General features: G+C 49.3%; 1 protein-coding gene across 1 annotated transcript; it reads left to right on the forward strand.

The window, feature by feature from the left end:
* THOC6 (THO complex subunit 6) lies at nucleotides 1–14,420 on the forward strand. Its single transcript, XM_061562239.1, has 13 exons — nucleotides 1–100; nucleotides 438–553; nucleotides 2,911–2,975; nucleotides 4,069–4,172; nucleotides 4,912–4,949; nucleotides 6,954–7,002; nucleotides 8,079–8,150; nucleotides 9,042–9,144; nucleotides 9,769–9,818; nucleotides 9,954–10,016; nucleotides 11,774–11,884; nucleotides 12,143–12,271; nucleotides 12,842–14,420. The coding sequence occupies exons 1-13, from the start codon at nucleotides 86–88 to the stop codon at nucleotides 12,923–12,925; spliced, it is 999 nt and encodes a 332-aa protein (XP_061418223.1). The 5' UTR covers nucleotides 1–85; the 3' UTR covers nucleotides 12,926–14,420.
* The last annotated feature ends 4,109 nt before the right edge of the window (nucleotides 14,421–18,529 follow it).

Below are 18,529 nucleotides of genomic sequence, written 5' to 3' on the forward strand. Positions count from 1 at the left end.
CCGCCCGGCGCTGCTGAGCACCACGTGCGCGGTTCTCCGCTGAGCTTCCCGAGTTTCCCGGCATCCTCCGCGAGCCGCTTCCACGATGGCTGCCACCGCGGTGGGTGCCGGCGTGAGACGACCCGCGCGCGTTCCCACGAATTCGCTCCCGTCCAGCAGCCGCACAGAGCGGCCACATTTCGTTTACTTCTCTACAAAGTCGCGCTTTAAATGAATCCCCCGTGCAATTCACACATTGACCGACAATTCCGTATCGAACGCCCGAGTTGCCCCGGCGGGGCCTCTCCTCTGGCAGTGTGAAGGGCCTCGACTAGTTGACCGAGCCGGGCTGCCTCGCGCCCACACCGCTGCGGTGGCCGAGGTTAGTGGGGGTCTGTACGGTCTTTGCGTCAAAGCAGCACATCTGATGCGTTGGTGCTGTGCCCGCCTGCCCACAGGCCGACATCCAGCACACGCTGGAGATGCTGCACATGACCGTGTTCTCGCAGAGCTTCTCGCCGTGCGGGAGACACCTCGCGGCGGGGAACAGCTACGGACGCGTCGCGGTGTTCAGGTGCAGCCCGAGTGACCGACCGATTTGTGTGTTTGGCTGCGTCTCTCTTCCTCCGCACTCCTGGTGTCGATGCAGAGCAACAACGACAGTTTAACTTGCAGCTGCTCATGCCGGATAACCGCGTCAGAATCGGCGGAGTTTGTGTATCGCGGTCACGTCCCCTTCGCATCTGTGGCTCGGGCATTGATTGCGTCGTGACGTGTTGTAATATTCGCTCTGGACGACGACCAATCGCACGCTGGAGAGTTTGTAGTTTTCTATTTTTGCATCAAAAGTATCGGCATCTGCCGTGGTTTGTGCGGATGCGATTTAGGGTGGGCTGTGAGCTTCGTGGAAGGTCAAACCCAGGGATGTTCTTCTGTGTTGAGCCTTTCGTTATTTGTTCGTGAGTTATTTTGAACTCTATTCAGCTCTTCAAGCTTCAGCAGCGTTAAATTCGCATTGTTTAAGGCGCATGGGTCAAAAGGCGCTTGCTTGACTGTTGCACACAGTATGAGGCGCCTTTCACAAAGTCTCAAGGCGCCGTGCATGAATAGGACAAAGATAAAGCGATGGCAAAGTCTGATCTTGCGTGTGACGGCCGCAGCAGCAGCAGCAGCGATGTGTTCAGCAGCTCGATGCCATTGCCGGGGTCAGCGAGTCACTGCGAGACGGCTTCAGCAGACAGTTCATCCTCGTTGTGCCGTTCCACCTCCGTGGACGGAGCGCAGACCACAGTAGTTTACTATGCGGTCCATAGTGTGGGTTGCATGACGTGTCGTTAATTTTCCATTTATGAAGAGATGTGTGCAAATTAAGGGCCAGCGAGGATCAAAGATATTTATGAGAAAGCTTTTGTTTGAAAAGATGTGTTTTAGTGGGGACATATCAACACTGTCGGAAAGGCTGATCTCCAACGGCCGAGAGATCCGCACTCAGTGAGTTCTGGGTCCGTGTGGAATGTCTGTACCCTTCACCTGTACCTACTTCTTCTGGCAGAATTGTTTAAGATATACATGTGTAGAGAAGTTCCGACGGACGTACTCGGAGACGGAGGTAAATTAGGGGCTTCCGCCAGGGTTTATTAACACTTATCAATACTACACAGGGTACACAACTCCCAGGGGCTAGGGGTCCTACTCTGAGTCCGGGTCCCTGCCGGCTAGCTCTGGTCTCTCTCTCTCGTGTCGGATCGTGGACTCTGCCGACTCCACCGACCGGAGAGAGAAGCACCTCTACGGCTACCACCGGCTTCTCCCCAGACTCACGACTCGATCCCTCTCTCTACCCCTGGTTCCCTCTTCACCCTGTTTACTATCCCCGTTCCTACAGTGACCCCGCTTACGTCACGGGGTATCCCTTAAATACCCTAGGAGACGTGACGTCATCGCACTGAACGGCACACATGTACCTCACCAGTTCATTTGCAACAATACATTGTGCTGCACTGCCCTCTGCGGCCCAAACTTAACACCTGCGAGATGCATGATGGTTCCGCATACAAACACTGGCCAGGCTCAACGCCTGGTTAGCTTTCGAGATCGGGTGCATTCCGGGTGATTTGATCAAAAGTCTTGACGTTGTTCATTTACGGTATGTACCCCCATATGTACACTTATCCCGTCCCCCCAACTCATTCCCTCCGGCTGCAGCTGTCTAAACTCCATTCTAGCCTTGAGTAGTAGTAGTTGTAAATAAAGAGACAGTGTATGAAATACGTTTTTATACATTAACTATTAAGCCCACGCCTACCGAGATGTACATTCATAATGTATGTATTGTTTCTCATTGATTCAAGAAAGTATACACTTTTTGAGTCGTATTGTTAAAAAGTGTATCGACACGATTAGATTACAAGTTATTACTATACTCATTACACTCCTATAAGGTTTATCAGTTTAAATTCGTACCTTGTTAAGTAATGCAATAATTTCTGCCATTTTGCTCACCATCTGCTACCCCTACTGTCTGGACTGCCTTCCCCTACCTTACGTGCTGTGGACTCCCTGCCCCTGGCCAAGTCCAGGATCGAGAAATAAATATGAGATGTGGTCACGTTCAAAAGTTATATCTAAATTGTATGTTCACCTGTGTTGTCATGTACAATTACTTGTACTTGGTTGTGTTTGGGCAGTGGTCCATCCTGAAAGAAGAGACAACAGGGATTTTAACAGATGTATAGTTGCGGACTGCAAGTATAAGCCGCAACAAGAATTGCAGTGTCGGTGTATGCTTGTGGTTTATTCTTGTGCACCAATATTAACACGCGTGTTTTTGTTATTTCTGTTAGAACTAGTTGTTTTGTACAATGCAGTTGTCTACAATGGTACTGGGTTGTTTAAGAAGAAAATTAAACGCATTCTCTTACTCTTCTGCAGTCTTAGCTTGGCGCTTGGTTTGGATGCCACGGAGGAGAGTCGAAAACCCATATACACCTTTACAGGTATTGTCAAGGCTCCTAGTGTTAACAGCACACAAACTCTCGTGTCTTACCATCATCGATGCCACGCATCGGTGCATTTGCTCGTACCTGTACAAATCCTGTTCCTTAAGCTTTTCTTGCCTGTGTGTGTGTAACATAATGTTTGAGTAAGCACGTTGTTTAACACGTAGGCTTTCGCGACCAATATCATCCATAATAGAGGTTTTTGGGTTAGATCGCGAAAATATGTAAATGTGTTGTTAAAACCCGCCACCACCTGACACAGCCAACTAGTAAGGGTTGTCACGTGAACAGAACGTGCCAATTCGTCACTAGTACAGCACGCCGGTGTGTTGGAGAGCCAAGCCACAACATTTACAATCTGAGTACGACGTTTCGCCAGTTACCATCTCTTACGATCCTGCTATGTAATAATGCACCTCGTGCCCGCACGCAAGCTGACCCTTTGCTGTATCTCCTCCGTGGGTGTCCCCTCAGACACGTTGCATCTCTAGGCTGCCACTCCATCATTACAGTCAGTTCGCCGATAATATAATGTGTGTTATTTTCATAATGAGAATCGGATATATAACACGATTGATGTATTAGGGAACACATTTTTTATAACGCGGATGTGAATTGCCTATAACGCGATTGACTGAACAAAACTACGTCACGCAAGTAGGAAGCGGCTGCCTCAGAGTAGCATCCCACAAGGCGGGATGCTGCTGGATGTTTCTAGATGCTCCCTTCGCGCCACAGTCTCTGTTAAACCTGCGTACGCATCTCACGTGTTATCGCAGACTGTGCTTTACCCTATGTTATCTCTTATTTATTATAACCCGATTTTTCAATAACGCGGTGTTTTTCAGGATCGTAACTCCCGCATTATAGGAGAACTGACTATTCTTGACCATCGGCCATCATCCCGTCTTGCAACGTGTCTTTCCCAAGCTCACTTGATTTTCTTGGCAGTTAGAATGATGTTGGTAACCTGCGTATATTTTCTAATTGCATGTGTTCTTTGCAGGTGCTAATGAATTCTTTACAGCTCTCTGTACAAGCATGTGTGACTAACTGCCTGTGGTGTGTGTGTGTGTGTGCATAATGGCAGCACATGAGAGTCCAGTGTACAGCCTCGTTTCTACGGATCGGCTGCTCATAAGTGCCGGCAATGGATTGGTGAAGGCCTGGAACTGGAGCGACTTGATTAAGAAGGTAAGGGTCTGTGAAGCTAGGCCAAAAGCTGGATATAAGCACACCTTATATGAACAGGAGCCCATAGTTTAGATGGAGTTTCCCTTGCCAATAGCATCTAGTGACTAGGCAGCGTTGAACAAGTCTTACCCTGCTGATCATACCCACATGTTCCAATGCTCTTCTGCGGTCATCTAAACGCTCTTCCCATATTAGGAAGCCACTGGAGCTATGCACTTTCAAATCTTGATTGAAAACTAATTTCTTTAGAACTGCTGTTTGTGTTTAGTTTGTTGTCCTTCCCCCGCACCTCCTATTGGCACCATTGGCTACGTACGGTGCGAAAGAAGTTCAGCAAACGTACATGAGGGCCTCCCTACGCTGGGAGGCTCGTGGGGGGTCATCTGACCAAACTTCACCTCGCTGGTCAGTGCGGGTTGGTGAAGACGGGAATCGTGTACGGTATCATAAAATGTACAGTACAGCAGTTGATGTTGCTGTACTGCTTTCTCAAGTCTGCCACCCCTGTACACGTTGTTTAATTTCCACAGAGTTGGAGCGTCCTCGCATGTGTAGTTTGTTTTTCTCTATAAACTCAAAGTTTTTTTGCCCAACATTCTTCACATTGCAAGCTAGAATCTTCCATACAAAGGTCTTGAGGCTGAGGTTCTTAGGGATTAAATGACTATCAGTATTTAAAGTAGCCGCTGAAAGGCAGCGTTTTGATGTGCAAGTGACGATGATGGTGATTATGTTGCAGACCGCAAAGGAGGTGTGGTCAAAGCAACCACCTTACAAGTAAGCCTTACATCCACTAAATACGTATTACATTTGGTTGTCTTTTTCCTAGTTTTATCCAGGTTATGCTATCGGTATCAGTGGAGGCTGAATCCCAGTGCCGTGGAGGCAGCGAGGGTTGGTGGATCGCACAAATGTTGCCGAATGCCCTTTCCGTGGTCATTGACATCTTGAAAAATAGCTTTATCGCTCATCGGATCCCTCCAGTATAACTGGAAGATTATGATTTTGTACCCTGGCTCCCCAGCAAAATGCATTTAAGCAAATTCACAGATATCGCCATCTGTTCATATGTATGGGGATCGACTGTTGCGTCCTCGCATATGTGAGGTTCCTTCTGGGTGCTCTGGTTTCTTCCAACATGTATAAACTGTTTGTTAATTAGCTGAAACATCTTAATATATAGAGGACAACAGAGCTCAGGCAGTTGTTGGCATTGACTCATCACCTAGCTGCCATCCAGCTCGTCTGTGGTTCCTCAGCTTTTGCAGTTTGCACGAGCGATGGTAGCGCGACATATATAAAACCACACGGTTGTATTATCATTATGAGACAAAGTACCTCCCACTCGGATCACTCGCAGAACATTCCACAATCGCCCGCGGGAGTGAATGTCACAGGGCTACTTCAAATGGCCATCTGCTCTACTTAAATAGTTATCATTTAAAGGATAAAGAAGTATAACATTGATGTAAATTGATTAATGACTAGTTAAATCATGTACATATGGTATGCATTAAAACATTTAAAACTGAAACTTAACTTCAATTGAAAGCTAAAATATGTACATTAAATGTGATGGGTGATTGGCCAAGCCGTCATCTTGCTTGCCTTTAAACTAGTTTAGGCTGAGTTGACAGATTCCCAATAAAACTGCATGGTAATTTATAATAATTGTATATATTGCATAATCTTTAGGTATTTCGGTAAAGCCATGTAGATAGAACAAATAATAAACAATATCACGACGTTTCGATTGCAACACAAGCACTCGTCATCAGGTGAGACATATCGCAGGAGAGCTGCTGCGAATATACGGTGGGAGCGCTGCTAAAGTAAGGAGTTGTAAAGGTTTGGGATGGGTGAAGCCCATAAATTATTTAAATTGCATCTCAAAAAGCTGAACATTGTGAACTACGTTAAAGTACGCTCTCTACTATATCGTGACTGCAAGGAATCGTACTCTTTGTTTTTTTCGGTAAAGTCACGTAGGTAAAAAACTGCAGCAGGCCATGCTTTCCCACCTGATGACGGACGCTTGTGTTGCGCCCGAAACGTCGTGATCTATTTGAGTTGTTTTCATTTCTTTTATTTTTTACCTACGTGACTTTACGGAAAAAACCAAAGAGTATATATACTGGGCTGTTTTTAGTGCGCCAATATTAATCCACAGATATGTGTTGGTGTATTCATGTCAAATAATTTATATTCAATAATTGACACCTCTTATATCGTTCCACTGTTGTATGAAGGTCCACCCATCTCTTATTGGTCATGGGTGTGTTTGACCATACTTCACTATGCTGGTCAGTGTGGATCGGCAGAATCTTAGGACCGGTTCAGATATCGCTCATCACTGATGTTAGCCGTGGCCAGAAATCGAACTTGGAACACCAGTTTCATTGCGCAGTCTGCTAGCTAGCGTGCCACCGCTCCTATCTAAAATCGCAGTGTTAAAATATATATATCTGCAATTATAAAATTAATCACTAACATTTCTTCTTTGCCTGGAATAAACGTCGTCTTTGCAAAATTAGAAACCTGGATCCAGATTAATGTTTTGGCGGCAAGGAATCGTCCGCTGAATTTGAGAAATAAAACTGTAAAATGCCATAAATGTCCAGTGTTGACAATGTGCTGAGCATCAGCGGGATTCTTCTTTCTACAAATATGCGAGTCGAGCTTGAGATATCGGCAATGGACTCTCAATGGCACGTTTTATTTTTCTGAAAAAGAAAAATGTCACAAGCAAAAGTGACCTTCGTTTGCCTTCGGTGTTGGCAGGATGGGAGTGGACGTACCTGAGATCAACGCTCTTCTGCTGAATGAGAAGGCAAGGCAACCATCGCCCCCTTTGTCTTGTCACTGATTAACCCGTTCCCGTTCAGTTTTTCTTCCCATTCCATTCCGGAACCAGAAGGAAAACTAAAATAAAATAACTTTATTGTTACCGAGGCTCCCACAAGGCCATGCGGGAGGGCATGTGGCAATGTTTGGTGCAGCTGTCATAGAGTGCGACCGTGTCGCTACGCTTCTCTGTGGTGAGTGCAGTGTTTTTAAAAACAGCGGCGCTGCGTGTCGCTAAATAAAATTAACGCTGAACCGCTTGTGCATTGCGAGATACGGCGGTGAACAGTACCCATCCTGCAACGTGCAGTCATCTAGGAACGGGAAAGGGTTCATCTCTTTATGATCAAAATTTTCATCTTTGTGTCAGTCCACTGCTGGGTGAAAGCTTCCATGGTGGTATGTCGGTCATGGGGGGGGGGGTGTTAACAATGATTATTCCTCCTGCTTCACAGTGGACGTTCAGGGTCCCGTCATGTTATTCGAATATTCAAAGAGAGTAGGCCATTGTGTAAATTGTCAAATAAAAACGTAATGTAATAACAAATTGCAACATCGTCCGCTACGGGCGGACACATGCCCACTTGCAGGCCGGTGCTGCATCGGCTTTGTGCTGCACTGAGGCAGCACTTGCGATTAGTGTGGTTGGCTACGTACTGTGCGAAAGAAATTATACGTACAATATCCGCAGTCGCGGTCCTATTATCTGTGGTCCTCTGCTATTTTTTCACGGAAGGCGGAGTTGCGCAGGAAATTCACCCTATTATCTGCGCCTATCCACTGATTTTATGTCTGGGATACGTGGAGTAAATTTGCTGATAATAGAATAAGAGGAGTTCTGCAAAACTACATCTGGGCATTGGAATGATTGAGGTGAGATGCGACGCGAGGTGCATCGAGATGCTGAGGCATTTGAACGAGAGACACAATGCATGCGACTTCCAACGCTAATGAGGTCGTGGTGGTGAGCCAGAGCAGAGCTTTAACTGCGGATCTCGCGAGCGCAAGCTCCACCGATCCTGACAACTCCCTCATTCTGCTTTTGTTCGTGGTCTGCTGCAGGACAACTCGCTGTACCTGGGCTGTGGGGACTGCAACGTGTACAACATGGATCTCGAGTCGGGCACATGTAAGGTAAGCAGCCATGCCAGAGCACGCCCATGCAAGTGCATGGTTGTTGTTGAAGGTGAGCAGCCATTCCAAACTTGGCAGCCCAAGAAACTAGTTGTAGGCTTGTCAGCTGGGAAGAGATTTTTTACTTCAAGAATTAATGGGTTATTATTTGTATTTCAGACTTGAGGGCTCGGTAACTAAGAGCTTTGGCGTTTGACTGTGGTGGTTAAGTTACTAACGCGCTCTGCTTTTAGAATTTATATGTTCTCGACTTTCTTGCCATTACGTTTCTTCCCACGTGCACAAAAAATACAAGGAATTCTCCAAATTCCGTGAAGTCTTAGAATAAGCCGTGAGGCTCTGTGAGCTTTCACTGAGTAAAATAAGAATATGCGTGTGTGTTTATATACTATACATAGTGGGGAGCGGTACTGTAGCGGTTAGCGCTGGGCTACTGAACCTGGCGACCCGAGTTCGATTCCTGCTCACTGCCAATAACAGTGACTGCGGATATATTTCAACCGGTGCTGGGCCTCTCCTAGCTTGACTTCAATTGAGCATCGAGTGCGATGTGTAAAAAACATTGGCATTAGGGAGACAAAGGCGGCCGGGCGTGGTGCTGGCCACCCACCCCCTCATGTGCCGTGACGGCTTTCACAGGTGCTCGCTCACAGCACTTGCCCCAACAGTCTGTTACAGACTATGAGGGGGATCTTTGTCTTTGTTGTATATACTATATATCGGTTTATATGGGGATCCCTTGCATGCAGAAATGTTATGTTTATGCTGAGCGCATGTGCTTTGTTGGCCTTCATCGGCCTTTATCGGTGCTCCTGGATAACAGCACCTTCCCCACCAGTCTGTTCACGTCTATCGGGGCGGGGGGGTGGTTGTCTTTGCGTGTGAGAGCAGCTCTTCCTGGAGGGCCACACGGACTACGTGCACTGCCTGGCGCTCCGGGACCACGTGAGCGAGGTGCTCTCGGGCGGGGAAGACGGCACCGTGAGGCACTGGGGTAAGAGGAGGAGCCGGCGCCCGAGGGGGGGGGGGGGGTTGGTGAGGGAGGTGGTCACTGGGGTGGGCTGAGAAATAGGCTGTGCCACTAGGAAAAAACCAGGCGACCAAAATCAGCTGGAATGCATCCGGTCTCATCCGACCTCAAGCTCAGCGGTTTGAGCCTCGATAGCACCTGGATGGGTGACCGCCATGTGCAGCAGGTGTTAGGTTTGGGCAGCAGAGGGCAGTGCAGCAACATCAAATGTTGCCTCCCACTTGTATGTGCTCGCCAGCTTCAACTATGAGAGAAAGCGGCAGGGTTCATGATGAGAGAGTTGGATGACTCTTGTCCAGAAGGGCCTCCCCATGCCGCGTTGTCCATGGGGGTTGTCTGAGCATACTTTACCTCGCTGGTCAATGCGGGTTGATGAATGAGTCCAGATAAAACTGGCCGCCACCGGGTTCATAGCGCAATGTGCTAACCACTGCACCTCCGCTCCCCCGCCCAACCCCAGTTTTGCTATTAGTAATGACATGGCTTGACACATGCTACCACAAGAAAATGACATGTTTTTGGATATTTCGCCACAACGAGAAGAACACTGTCAAATTCTTAATAGGTCCATGACCTCAACCTTTGCAGATGTCCGGACCGGAAACCTGGTGCAGTGCGTGGAAATCTTCAAGTACCAGGTCAGAGGGGGCGGCACACGGCCTCGTCTGTGATCGCGATTTATGGTGGTTGCGCGATGACCACGGATGATGGCGGCGATCGTGTGCAATCGATGACAATGACACGTTTCTAACACGTATTTCACATCTGGACAGGAATGTGCCCGGCCTGAGTTTGGAAAGTGGATCGGTTGCTTGGCCACGGACTCCGATTGGATGGTAAGAGCAACGCCGCTGGCACCTCGCACTGTCGTCACAACCAACATTGGCACCGTCGCTGTGAGATGTTGACTACCTCGTCTATTATACAGGAGGTCGTGGGTTGGATCCCGACCCTTTGACGCCTGTTGTATATATGGAGTTCACATTTTCTCCTCGTGGTCACGTGGATTTTCCCTCCGGGTTTTCACTCTACATTTAGAATCATGCTTGTAGAGTATTTGGTTGCTGTAAATTTCCACGCGATGACAAGCCACTTCGTTGAGCTATCATTTGTGGCCAGGTCGCTTCTGAAAAAGAGCTATACAGCTCAGTGGGTCTTACCTGGTAAAAAAATAAAATTCGAATTAATTTTATTTTGTTTAATTTTACTTTTACCGCAACCAACGTGGCCATCAGCTACACCGTTACCCATGCCGCCTTCACCCACACCTTCAACACCAATGACTCGCCCCTCTGGCCTCTTGCACATGCTGTGAAGAAGATCCGTTGGCGAAAACAGTCACCCTTTATACACATTTACTTTTTAGAACAGTGTTGTTGACAAATGCGATGAGGTGTTTTTGTTTGTTATATTTGTTCTCGGGCACCACTGTCAACACAGAAGCATCGCCAAATCATTTGTTAATGTTGGGGAGAGTTAGCGAGCACCTGTTACGAAGGTCACTGATTTGTCATGGCCATACATTTATGTTAAACTTCTTTCGCACCGTATGTAGCCAACCTTGCTAATCGGAGGTGCGGGGAAAGGACAATAATACATGCATCGTTACCCTTGCCCCGCAAGATCCCCCCGGCTATTGCAAAGTCTGACATCCAGCTACAACCAGAAGGGGGCATCTGTATTATGTGAGCGTCATTCGTTATCGAGACTTTCTTGTGGTTACTACCCAAGGTAGCGATTTGTTAACAGAAATTGATTCATTTCCATGGCTAACAAGGGTGAGTTACTTGAAACCCCACTCATTTCAAGTGGTCCTCACATAATTCACCGTTATTGGCCACATTAAGAAATTTGAAACTGCGAGAGTGATACCGCCCCAAGTGGAACCGGGGGGTCAAGCATCTGCCCTGGGTTCATGGAACTCTCAGCGCCATCGCCTGAGTACTCTGCCTTGTTAGTGCGGGACCACCTACCAAAACAACATCGCTCTTGACGTTACTTCCAAGTTATGTCCATTAAAAGTGTGCCCTTTGTTAAAACGTTTATACTGACATGCCGGTCATATTTACCCCCCTACTGCTGCTACTGCTGCTGAATGACGCACCTACAGCAACTCCTTGTTTAACGCGGTAGATGCATTCCTGAAAAGTGCCGCATTAAGCGAAACACGCTTTTGAGCGAAATTAATTTCCCCATAAAGAAAGTAACGAGAAAGTTTGGTGAGATACAATGTACGCACACACACCGTGAGATGGCGGGATAGATAACTGAGGATTCGCTGCAGCAGTTCTGTATCATTCCACATACCGCATCACTCCGCTCAGTCGCACTGCTCAAGAAAGTAGTTTGTCATCGACCGCTCAGAAACCATGTTATAACGGTGCGCGTTCTGCATTATGAAGATGTGCGTTGTGCAAAAAGTGTTCCCTAATTGAAGAACCGCATTAAAGCAAAAACGCGTCGTGTGAGCGCCAAAGCGTTAAGCGAGGACTTACCGTATGTCTCTGACCCCCCCCGACTCCCTCCTGAACCCCCGTCCCCCTCTCCCTCGTCGCTTGTGCGTTGCCCCGACGCTGCGCACGTGCGCGTGAAGATCTGCGGTGGGGGCCCCGCGCTCAGCCTGTGGCACCTGCGCTCGCTCACCCCCACCACGGTCTTCCCGCTCAACGGCTCTCACCATGCAGCTATGTTTCACCAGGACCTGGTGAGAACACGCCGGGGGGGAGGGGCGGGGGTGGGTTGGGGGTACCGAGCAATCGTGTGTTCTACGTCGTTGCTTTGACGGCTAGCAAATGTCGTCTGACTTGGAAGCACCTCCAATTAGCACGGTTGGCTACGTACAATGCGAAACAAGTTCAATATACACACATACCTGGGCAACTTTGTTTTGAGGTTAAAAAGTCTCAACGCAAGACCCCGGTCCATTTGCAGTACGGTCAAATTCCATGTGTGTCCCCCCCAGATCATCTCGGCTGGTTCGGGCCACTCCATCGACCACTGCCAGGTGAACGGGGAAGTCCGCGCGCGCATCCCGGTCTCCACCCCCTCCGTCTACTCCCTCCAGGTCAACCACAACTCCTCCGAGAACAAGGTGGCGTCATTTCTCCGTTCAACCCTTACACAATTTCGTCCCGATTGTGTTATCGGCCTCACGTCACACAATGTGGCGGCGTGCAGATCGCTTGTAGACCGCCGCATTCCTTAATGTTTGAGAAAGAGCTTGCGGAAGCAGATGTTGTGGAGCTACCTCTGAGCTCGATTCAATTGACTTCCGGGCCACCTTTCTACGTGCTCTGCGCTCAGGAGTAATGGTTCTTCGCGTGACAGTGGTGAAGTATGGCCAAGTATACCCTACGGTGGGGGTGGAGGCCCTCCTCCCACGGTGGTCCGATGGGACGCATTGTACACGTCGTTCGTGCCCGGGATGGGAGCACCGGGGGGGGTCCGTCGTCGTCGCCGCCGTCTCCAGCCGATTGAGACTCCGAGCGACGGTGGCGCCGTCTGTTGCGGTGGTGCCGTTGGTTACCGCGCGCGGTGCCGCTGGTTACCGCGCGCGGTGCCCCGTGTACTCCGGTGGTCTGGTTATCAACCAGAGTCCACTATTCAGTTTGGACGATGAATATTAACCTTGATTTTGTTTTTGTTGCTTTGTCTGCTACAGGTTCTATCTGCTGCTGGTAGCAGCCACAAGCTGGAGGTGTTTACCAACCTTGGGTACCGGGCCTTCTGCCTCGCCTTCACCTAGCTCACAAATAACCACAAACGCTCAGCACATTCGTCGATTAAACACCGCGTGTGGCCCTAGGCGACGTTTTGGGCAATGGCCCTTCTTCATGGCGTTTGACAAAGATGCGATTTGCAACAAAACGTCGCCGATTATAGGCGCCTCCTCTTAGGACCACAGTGTTATTTGATGAACGTATTGAGTTATTTTGTTATTTGTGCTTGTGTACCACTGCCAATGCAATATCACGAAATAGCCCACACAGACAAAGATTTTCACGTGCAGCCTCTAACAGACTGTTAGGTTGGCAAGTCCCAACCTAGCGCACATACACACTCATACAAAGATCCCCCGTATAGGCTTACCAGGATGTTGGGGCAAGTGCTGTTAGTGAGCACCTATGAAACCCAATATGGTGCAAGCGGAGGTTGGGTGGCCGACATCAAGCCGAGCTGCCTTCGTCTACTCAGTGCTGAAGTTTAATACACCACACCGGGTACTCTCTTAAGCCTGAGTCGACCTAGGGTAGGCCCAGGATAGGTTTAAGTATCCGTTAGCGGGAATCAAACTTGGGTTGCCGGATTCGTAATGCGAACCACTGCGCCACTGTTCCAACTCAAAGACAAACATCCCCCGTGTGTGACCTTTCACAGGCTTTTGGGGCAAGCGCTGTTTGCGAGCACCTGTTACGGCCACCCCTACACTCACACAACATAGAAAGGCAGATGCCCCAGCACGTGTACGTTTAGCGTGCGTGCGAACACTGACGCTCACGTACATGCACGGGTGTGAAGACATCGACTCGTTATTACGATGGCACCGCGCGTAGACCCCGGGGAAAGTTTGCTACTCTATCATCGTGTTCACTCGAACAGGTTTAATAGTAAGTTTAACTGTGCCTTGCAACAACACACTCGAGAACGTTCACGCATCATCGCTGGGTATGTTCGCGTTTGTGCTTATACAGACCTCGTCAAATGCTAAATTAAAACATTACACACGGGTACGTGTGCATCCTGTTAACTCAAAATACCAGCTGGGATCGGATGTTTTGTAGCACGTGCGTGCGTGATCGTGATACGCCACGTGATCTCTGTGCGGGGGCGTAAGTTAACACGAGAGAGCGGCGACCACTTTCCTGCGGCTACGCTCGGGACAAATGGGGGGGTCTCTATGAGCATGTTTCTCCGTAGCGAGGTGATATCGCAAGTGCTGTTGTGCGCGCGCATACATTACACTTGGACACGCACAACCCGGGGACTGTTCGGCATGGGACCAATCACTGCCAAGAGTGTGTGGAGCCGTCGTTGCAACGTCTGACGAAAAAATAACTTTCAAACTTTCTGTAAACCAAAAGTGGATGTTCGCCTCGCGATGCCTTCGTATGTCACTCCACAAACTTGGCACAACATTCGTACCCACGTCTGAGAGATCTTCCACCACATCCGGAAAAGCGTACGTTGTTGACACACCACTCGTCAGATTCGTTTTTTTATAATAAAAATGTTGTTTTAGATTGCGGTAGACGAGTCGATACTGTGCAGAAAACCACGAGACGAGCGCACGCACTCGCACAGAGCTGTGTGCGTGCGTGCGATGTGAGAGAGCATTGTTGCGTGTTGGTCCATCTGTGGGGCACCATGGGGACGAGATGTCTCCCTCGCCTGGTATGCAGGAGGTCGCGGGTTCGATCCCGACCCCAATGCCTGCTGTATATTTGGAGTTTGCATGTTCTCCCCGTGGTGGGTTTTCCCTCCACATTTCTAAGCGTGTGTTTAGATTCCTTGACTGCTTTACATTTCCACGTGATGATCCACTTTGTTGAGCTGTCATTAGTGGCCAGGTCGCTTCTGAAAAAGAGCTACATAGCTCAGTGGGCCTTACCTGGTAAAAAAGAGAATAGTACCTCGTTTAAAATAGCGGTATGCGTGTGTAACAAGTGGGGAGCAGTGGTGCAGCTGTTAGTACGCTGTGCTCCCAACCCGGCGACCCGAGTTCGATTCCCGCTCATGGCCATCACCAGTGATGATTATCTGAACCGTTTACTGGATCTCGCCTAGGTCGACGCAGCCTAAAATGAGTACCCGGTGCAGTGTGTTACCATCGTCAATCCGCCGCTGGATAAAACTGTCTCCATCACAATCCTGCGATGTAAGTGACGCGACCCAGCGGTAGCGCTGCATTTGCCGCTCGTTGCAGAGATCCACGGCTCGAAGCCGGCGGCAGCCCTGGTTGCCCCTGCGGTGCCGAATGAACCACAATCCCACGCACTGTCTACTTCACCCACGGTGGACGGTACAGATCCCGTAACGTCATCATTCGCAAGAGGAGGCCAAGTGTACGGAATGAGAGATGGATGTGGCTGGGTGCCAAAGTAGTTTGCAGAACAGCGGTGTTCTGGACTGTTCCGGATACAACGCAACGCGGGTGACTTTGCAGTCACTCGTATCTGTGCTCATCGGCAATCTCGGCCCAAAACGAAAATTAAATATTTTTAATTATTTTACCAGGTGACACCCACTGAGCTGTATTCCTCTTTTTCAGAGGCGACCTGGTGACAAATAGTCGCTAAATGAAGTGGTTTGTGTGAACATTTACAGCTGCCAAATAGTCTAAACACGGATTCTAAATGTGGAGGGGAAAAACAGAGGAACCGGAGAAAATTCCACCCGACCAACGGGAGAAAAATATGGAAACTTGAAATATACAGCAGCAGCAGGCGTCAGGGTCGGTATCGAACCCACGACCTCCTGTATACTAGGCGAGGTAGTTAACATCTCCTAGTCACCGTGGTGCCCCGAGCCACCTGGGTCTGTCACCCCCCCCCCCCCACAGCCGTCCCGTCAACCAGCCCTCGCCGGTCTCCACGCTCAGAGAGCCGGGCGACACGCAGCCCGGCAGAGGCTCTGTGAAGACGACACCACCGCCAACTTCACTGCTGTGGACGGTGGCCGTGTTTGAGTCTGCGGAGGTGTTGCGTTACACGTAAACTCTTTGGTTCTTTCGCTAAAGTCACGTAGGTATACAATAAAATTAAACACGACGTTTCGGGCGCAACACAAGTGTTTTTCATCAAGTAGGAAAGCGTGGTCTGCTGCTGAGGCAGACTTTTTTTAAAGGTTTGAAATGGGTGTAGCCCAAGGGTCGTAAAGAAGTGGCCGGGGCTCGTGATGTTAATGTGAGAAATTAGCAAGTAACTGTAAGATAGAAGGAGAGCGGCCTCCGACGAGGGAGTGCAACCCAACGGGTGCAATCCAAAGGGCCTGTGAGCATGAGAGATCTAAGCGACAGGCATAGAGAGAGTCAGAGAGTCGGAAATATCAGCTGACATAGGCAGATAGGATGGAAACATCACAGTCAGTCAAGACTTTGCCTGGTTACACGTATGTTACGCAGTGCCTCTGCCAATCCATTGCCGGATGAGGGCTCCCTCCCCAGGGCGTCGCACGCGGTGCTGAGATGGCACGATCCATCTCACTCCCGCACGTGGGCGTCGTCTCATGCGCGCTCTCTCCTTGGGCTGCCATTCCATCACCAGTCTTGTCTTTCGGCCGTCATCCCGTTCAGCCGTGATGCATCCGACCCAATCCCCATTGACTGACGAAGCTACCCATGCACACGATTTGGCGATGCTGCTGCGTTGGCAAGTGGTGCACAAGCATGAGTGACAATAACTAAACGCAACATGATTGTCAGTAACCCCGTGTGGCCTTACAAGAGAACATATAATAGGCGACATTCGGTCATTGCCCCTGCATATGCTATGAAAATAAATACATAATAGGCGACGTTTCGACCAATGGTCCTTCATCGCAGAATGTTACCGATGTATTCTTTTTTTTTTTCAAGGCACAGTGTTGTTTTTGACGAACGCGTGGAGTTGTATTTAATTGTGCTTGTGCAGCACCACCAAATGAGTTGTAGTTGTAATGCTGCTGCATTGTGCTAAGTGTGGGGATGACGAGTTGGGGTGACTGCGGATGAGAGGACTGTCGCGTGCGTAATCTCTCTCAGCAGCAGCAGCAGCGCGGTAGATAGAGGAGGAGGCGGCGGCGGCGCTGCAGCACAATAAGAGCGCCACGTGGCACGCGCACGGCGCAACTGGCGCGTGTTCAGCGCGCAAGCTGCGCGCGGGCTGATAATGCGGCTGTTGAGAATGGGGAGGGGGGGCATAGGGGGTGCAGGAAGGAAGGGAGGGGGCCAAGGTGGGGAGGGAATGGAAGCTGCCGGGGGGGGTGCACGGGGTGTGCGGAGGGAGATGCTGAGCGGTCGCAATGTGGGGTCGAAGGCGTGGAGCGAAACGTCGGACATCATGCCCAAATACACGTGACGCCACCAGAGAACGCATCGCAGATAGTTTGTCAGCACAGGCGCGAAACGCCTACCCAGCCAGTGCTGGAAATTCCACATTTCCACGGCGGGAGTAGTAATTCCACAGGCCACCGTTAAATTTGCAGTGGGAAGTTGACGGTGACCGCCCAAAGTAATAGTTTATTGTGTTGACCTCGGGAGAGATGATGGGATGAACTCTGACCCCAGCTCCACCGGAGCTTCGGAACAAAGACAAAGGTCCCCCATGTAACCATACAGCCATAAGAAACAGACAGTTAGGGCAAGTACCGTTGGCGAGCACACATGAAGGCCGGAGCGGCACATGAGGAGGTGAACACTTTGAGACTAGGCTCAAAAGAAAACTATCTCTGGTGTGAACTAATTAGTTTCAAAGACAATGCATATATTATCAGAGCATGTTTTTTGTTGGCATGTTCACCACAAGTACGTGTGGTTAATGCAGACAGGATTCCTTTAAAAATTATTCTGTTTGGTGTTTTAACATCCTGACATCTGTTTCATTGCCAGAAAGGGTTAAACATATTGTTTAACATGAAGAGGTGGATGGCCAGCACTACACCTGGTTGTCTTTGTCTCTCCAATGGTGATGTTTACACAATGCACTAAATACTCATTCAAGGCCGAGTCGATCTCGGGGAGGTCCATAATTGGTTCAGACATTCGCCACCGATGTTGGCTGTGAGCTGCAATCGAACTCGGGTCGCCGGGTTTGTAGCGAAATGTGCTAAACCGCTGCACGACCTCTCCACCAGGTTTGCGTACACCCGTACACCCGTACAGCCGTACAGCCGTACACCCGTACACCCGTACAGCCGTACACCCGTACAGCCGTAGCAGCATTCACCGACGAAGGCCCGCACAGCCGACTTACAAACACGATTTAACACGGAGGCGTTCGCGACCAATATCCATAAAGGTGTCTGGGTTCGCATAGATATTCACGTGTCGTCAACCCGCCATCACACGACAGCCAATTAGGAAGGGTTGTCACTTAAACAAACGTGCCATTTTGTTACTACTTCAGCACACCGGCTGCGTGTTGGAGAGTAAACTCACATTTACAATTTGAGTTGTACGACGTTTCACTGGTGATTACAACCAGCTTAATTAGGCAATTTGCCAGAATTGTGAAGAGGCCTTCCTGTTTGGATTACACACACAGTTCAGCCACTTTTGTCACTGAAATAACCACTTGCAATATAAGTGAGTCAACGCGCTCACATGAGAAACGGGGTTGTTGCCGGGTCGAACATATGCCCCTCGAGTACCCGA

Source organism: Lethenteron reissneri, chromosome 29 (assembly GCF_015708825.2).
Source record: "Lethenteron reissneri isolate LAM-NWPU_2019-01 chromosome 29, ASM1570882v1, whole genome shotgun sequence".
In the NCBI taxonomy this organism is placed as follows: Eukaryota; Metazoa; Chordata; class Hyperoartia; order Petromyzontiformes; family Petromyzontidae; genus Lethenteron; species Lethenteron reissneri.

Bases quoted from the DNA above. Each gene is read 5' to 3' on its own strand.
- THOC6 (XM_061562239.1), top strand. The intron at 554-2,910 runs GTGCAGCCCGAG...ACTCTTCTGCAG, and splicing joins GGACGCGTCGCGGTGTTCAG to TCTTAGCTTGGCGCTTGGTT. The intron at 7,003-8,078 runs GCAAGGCAACCA...GGTCTGCTGCAG, and splicing joins CTCTTCTGCTGAATGAGAAG to GACAACTCGCTGTACCTGGG.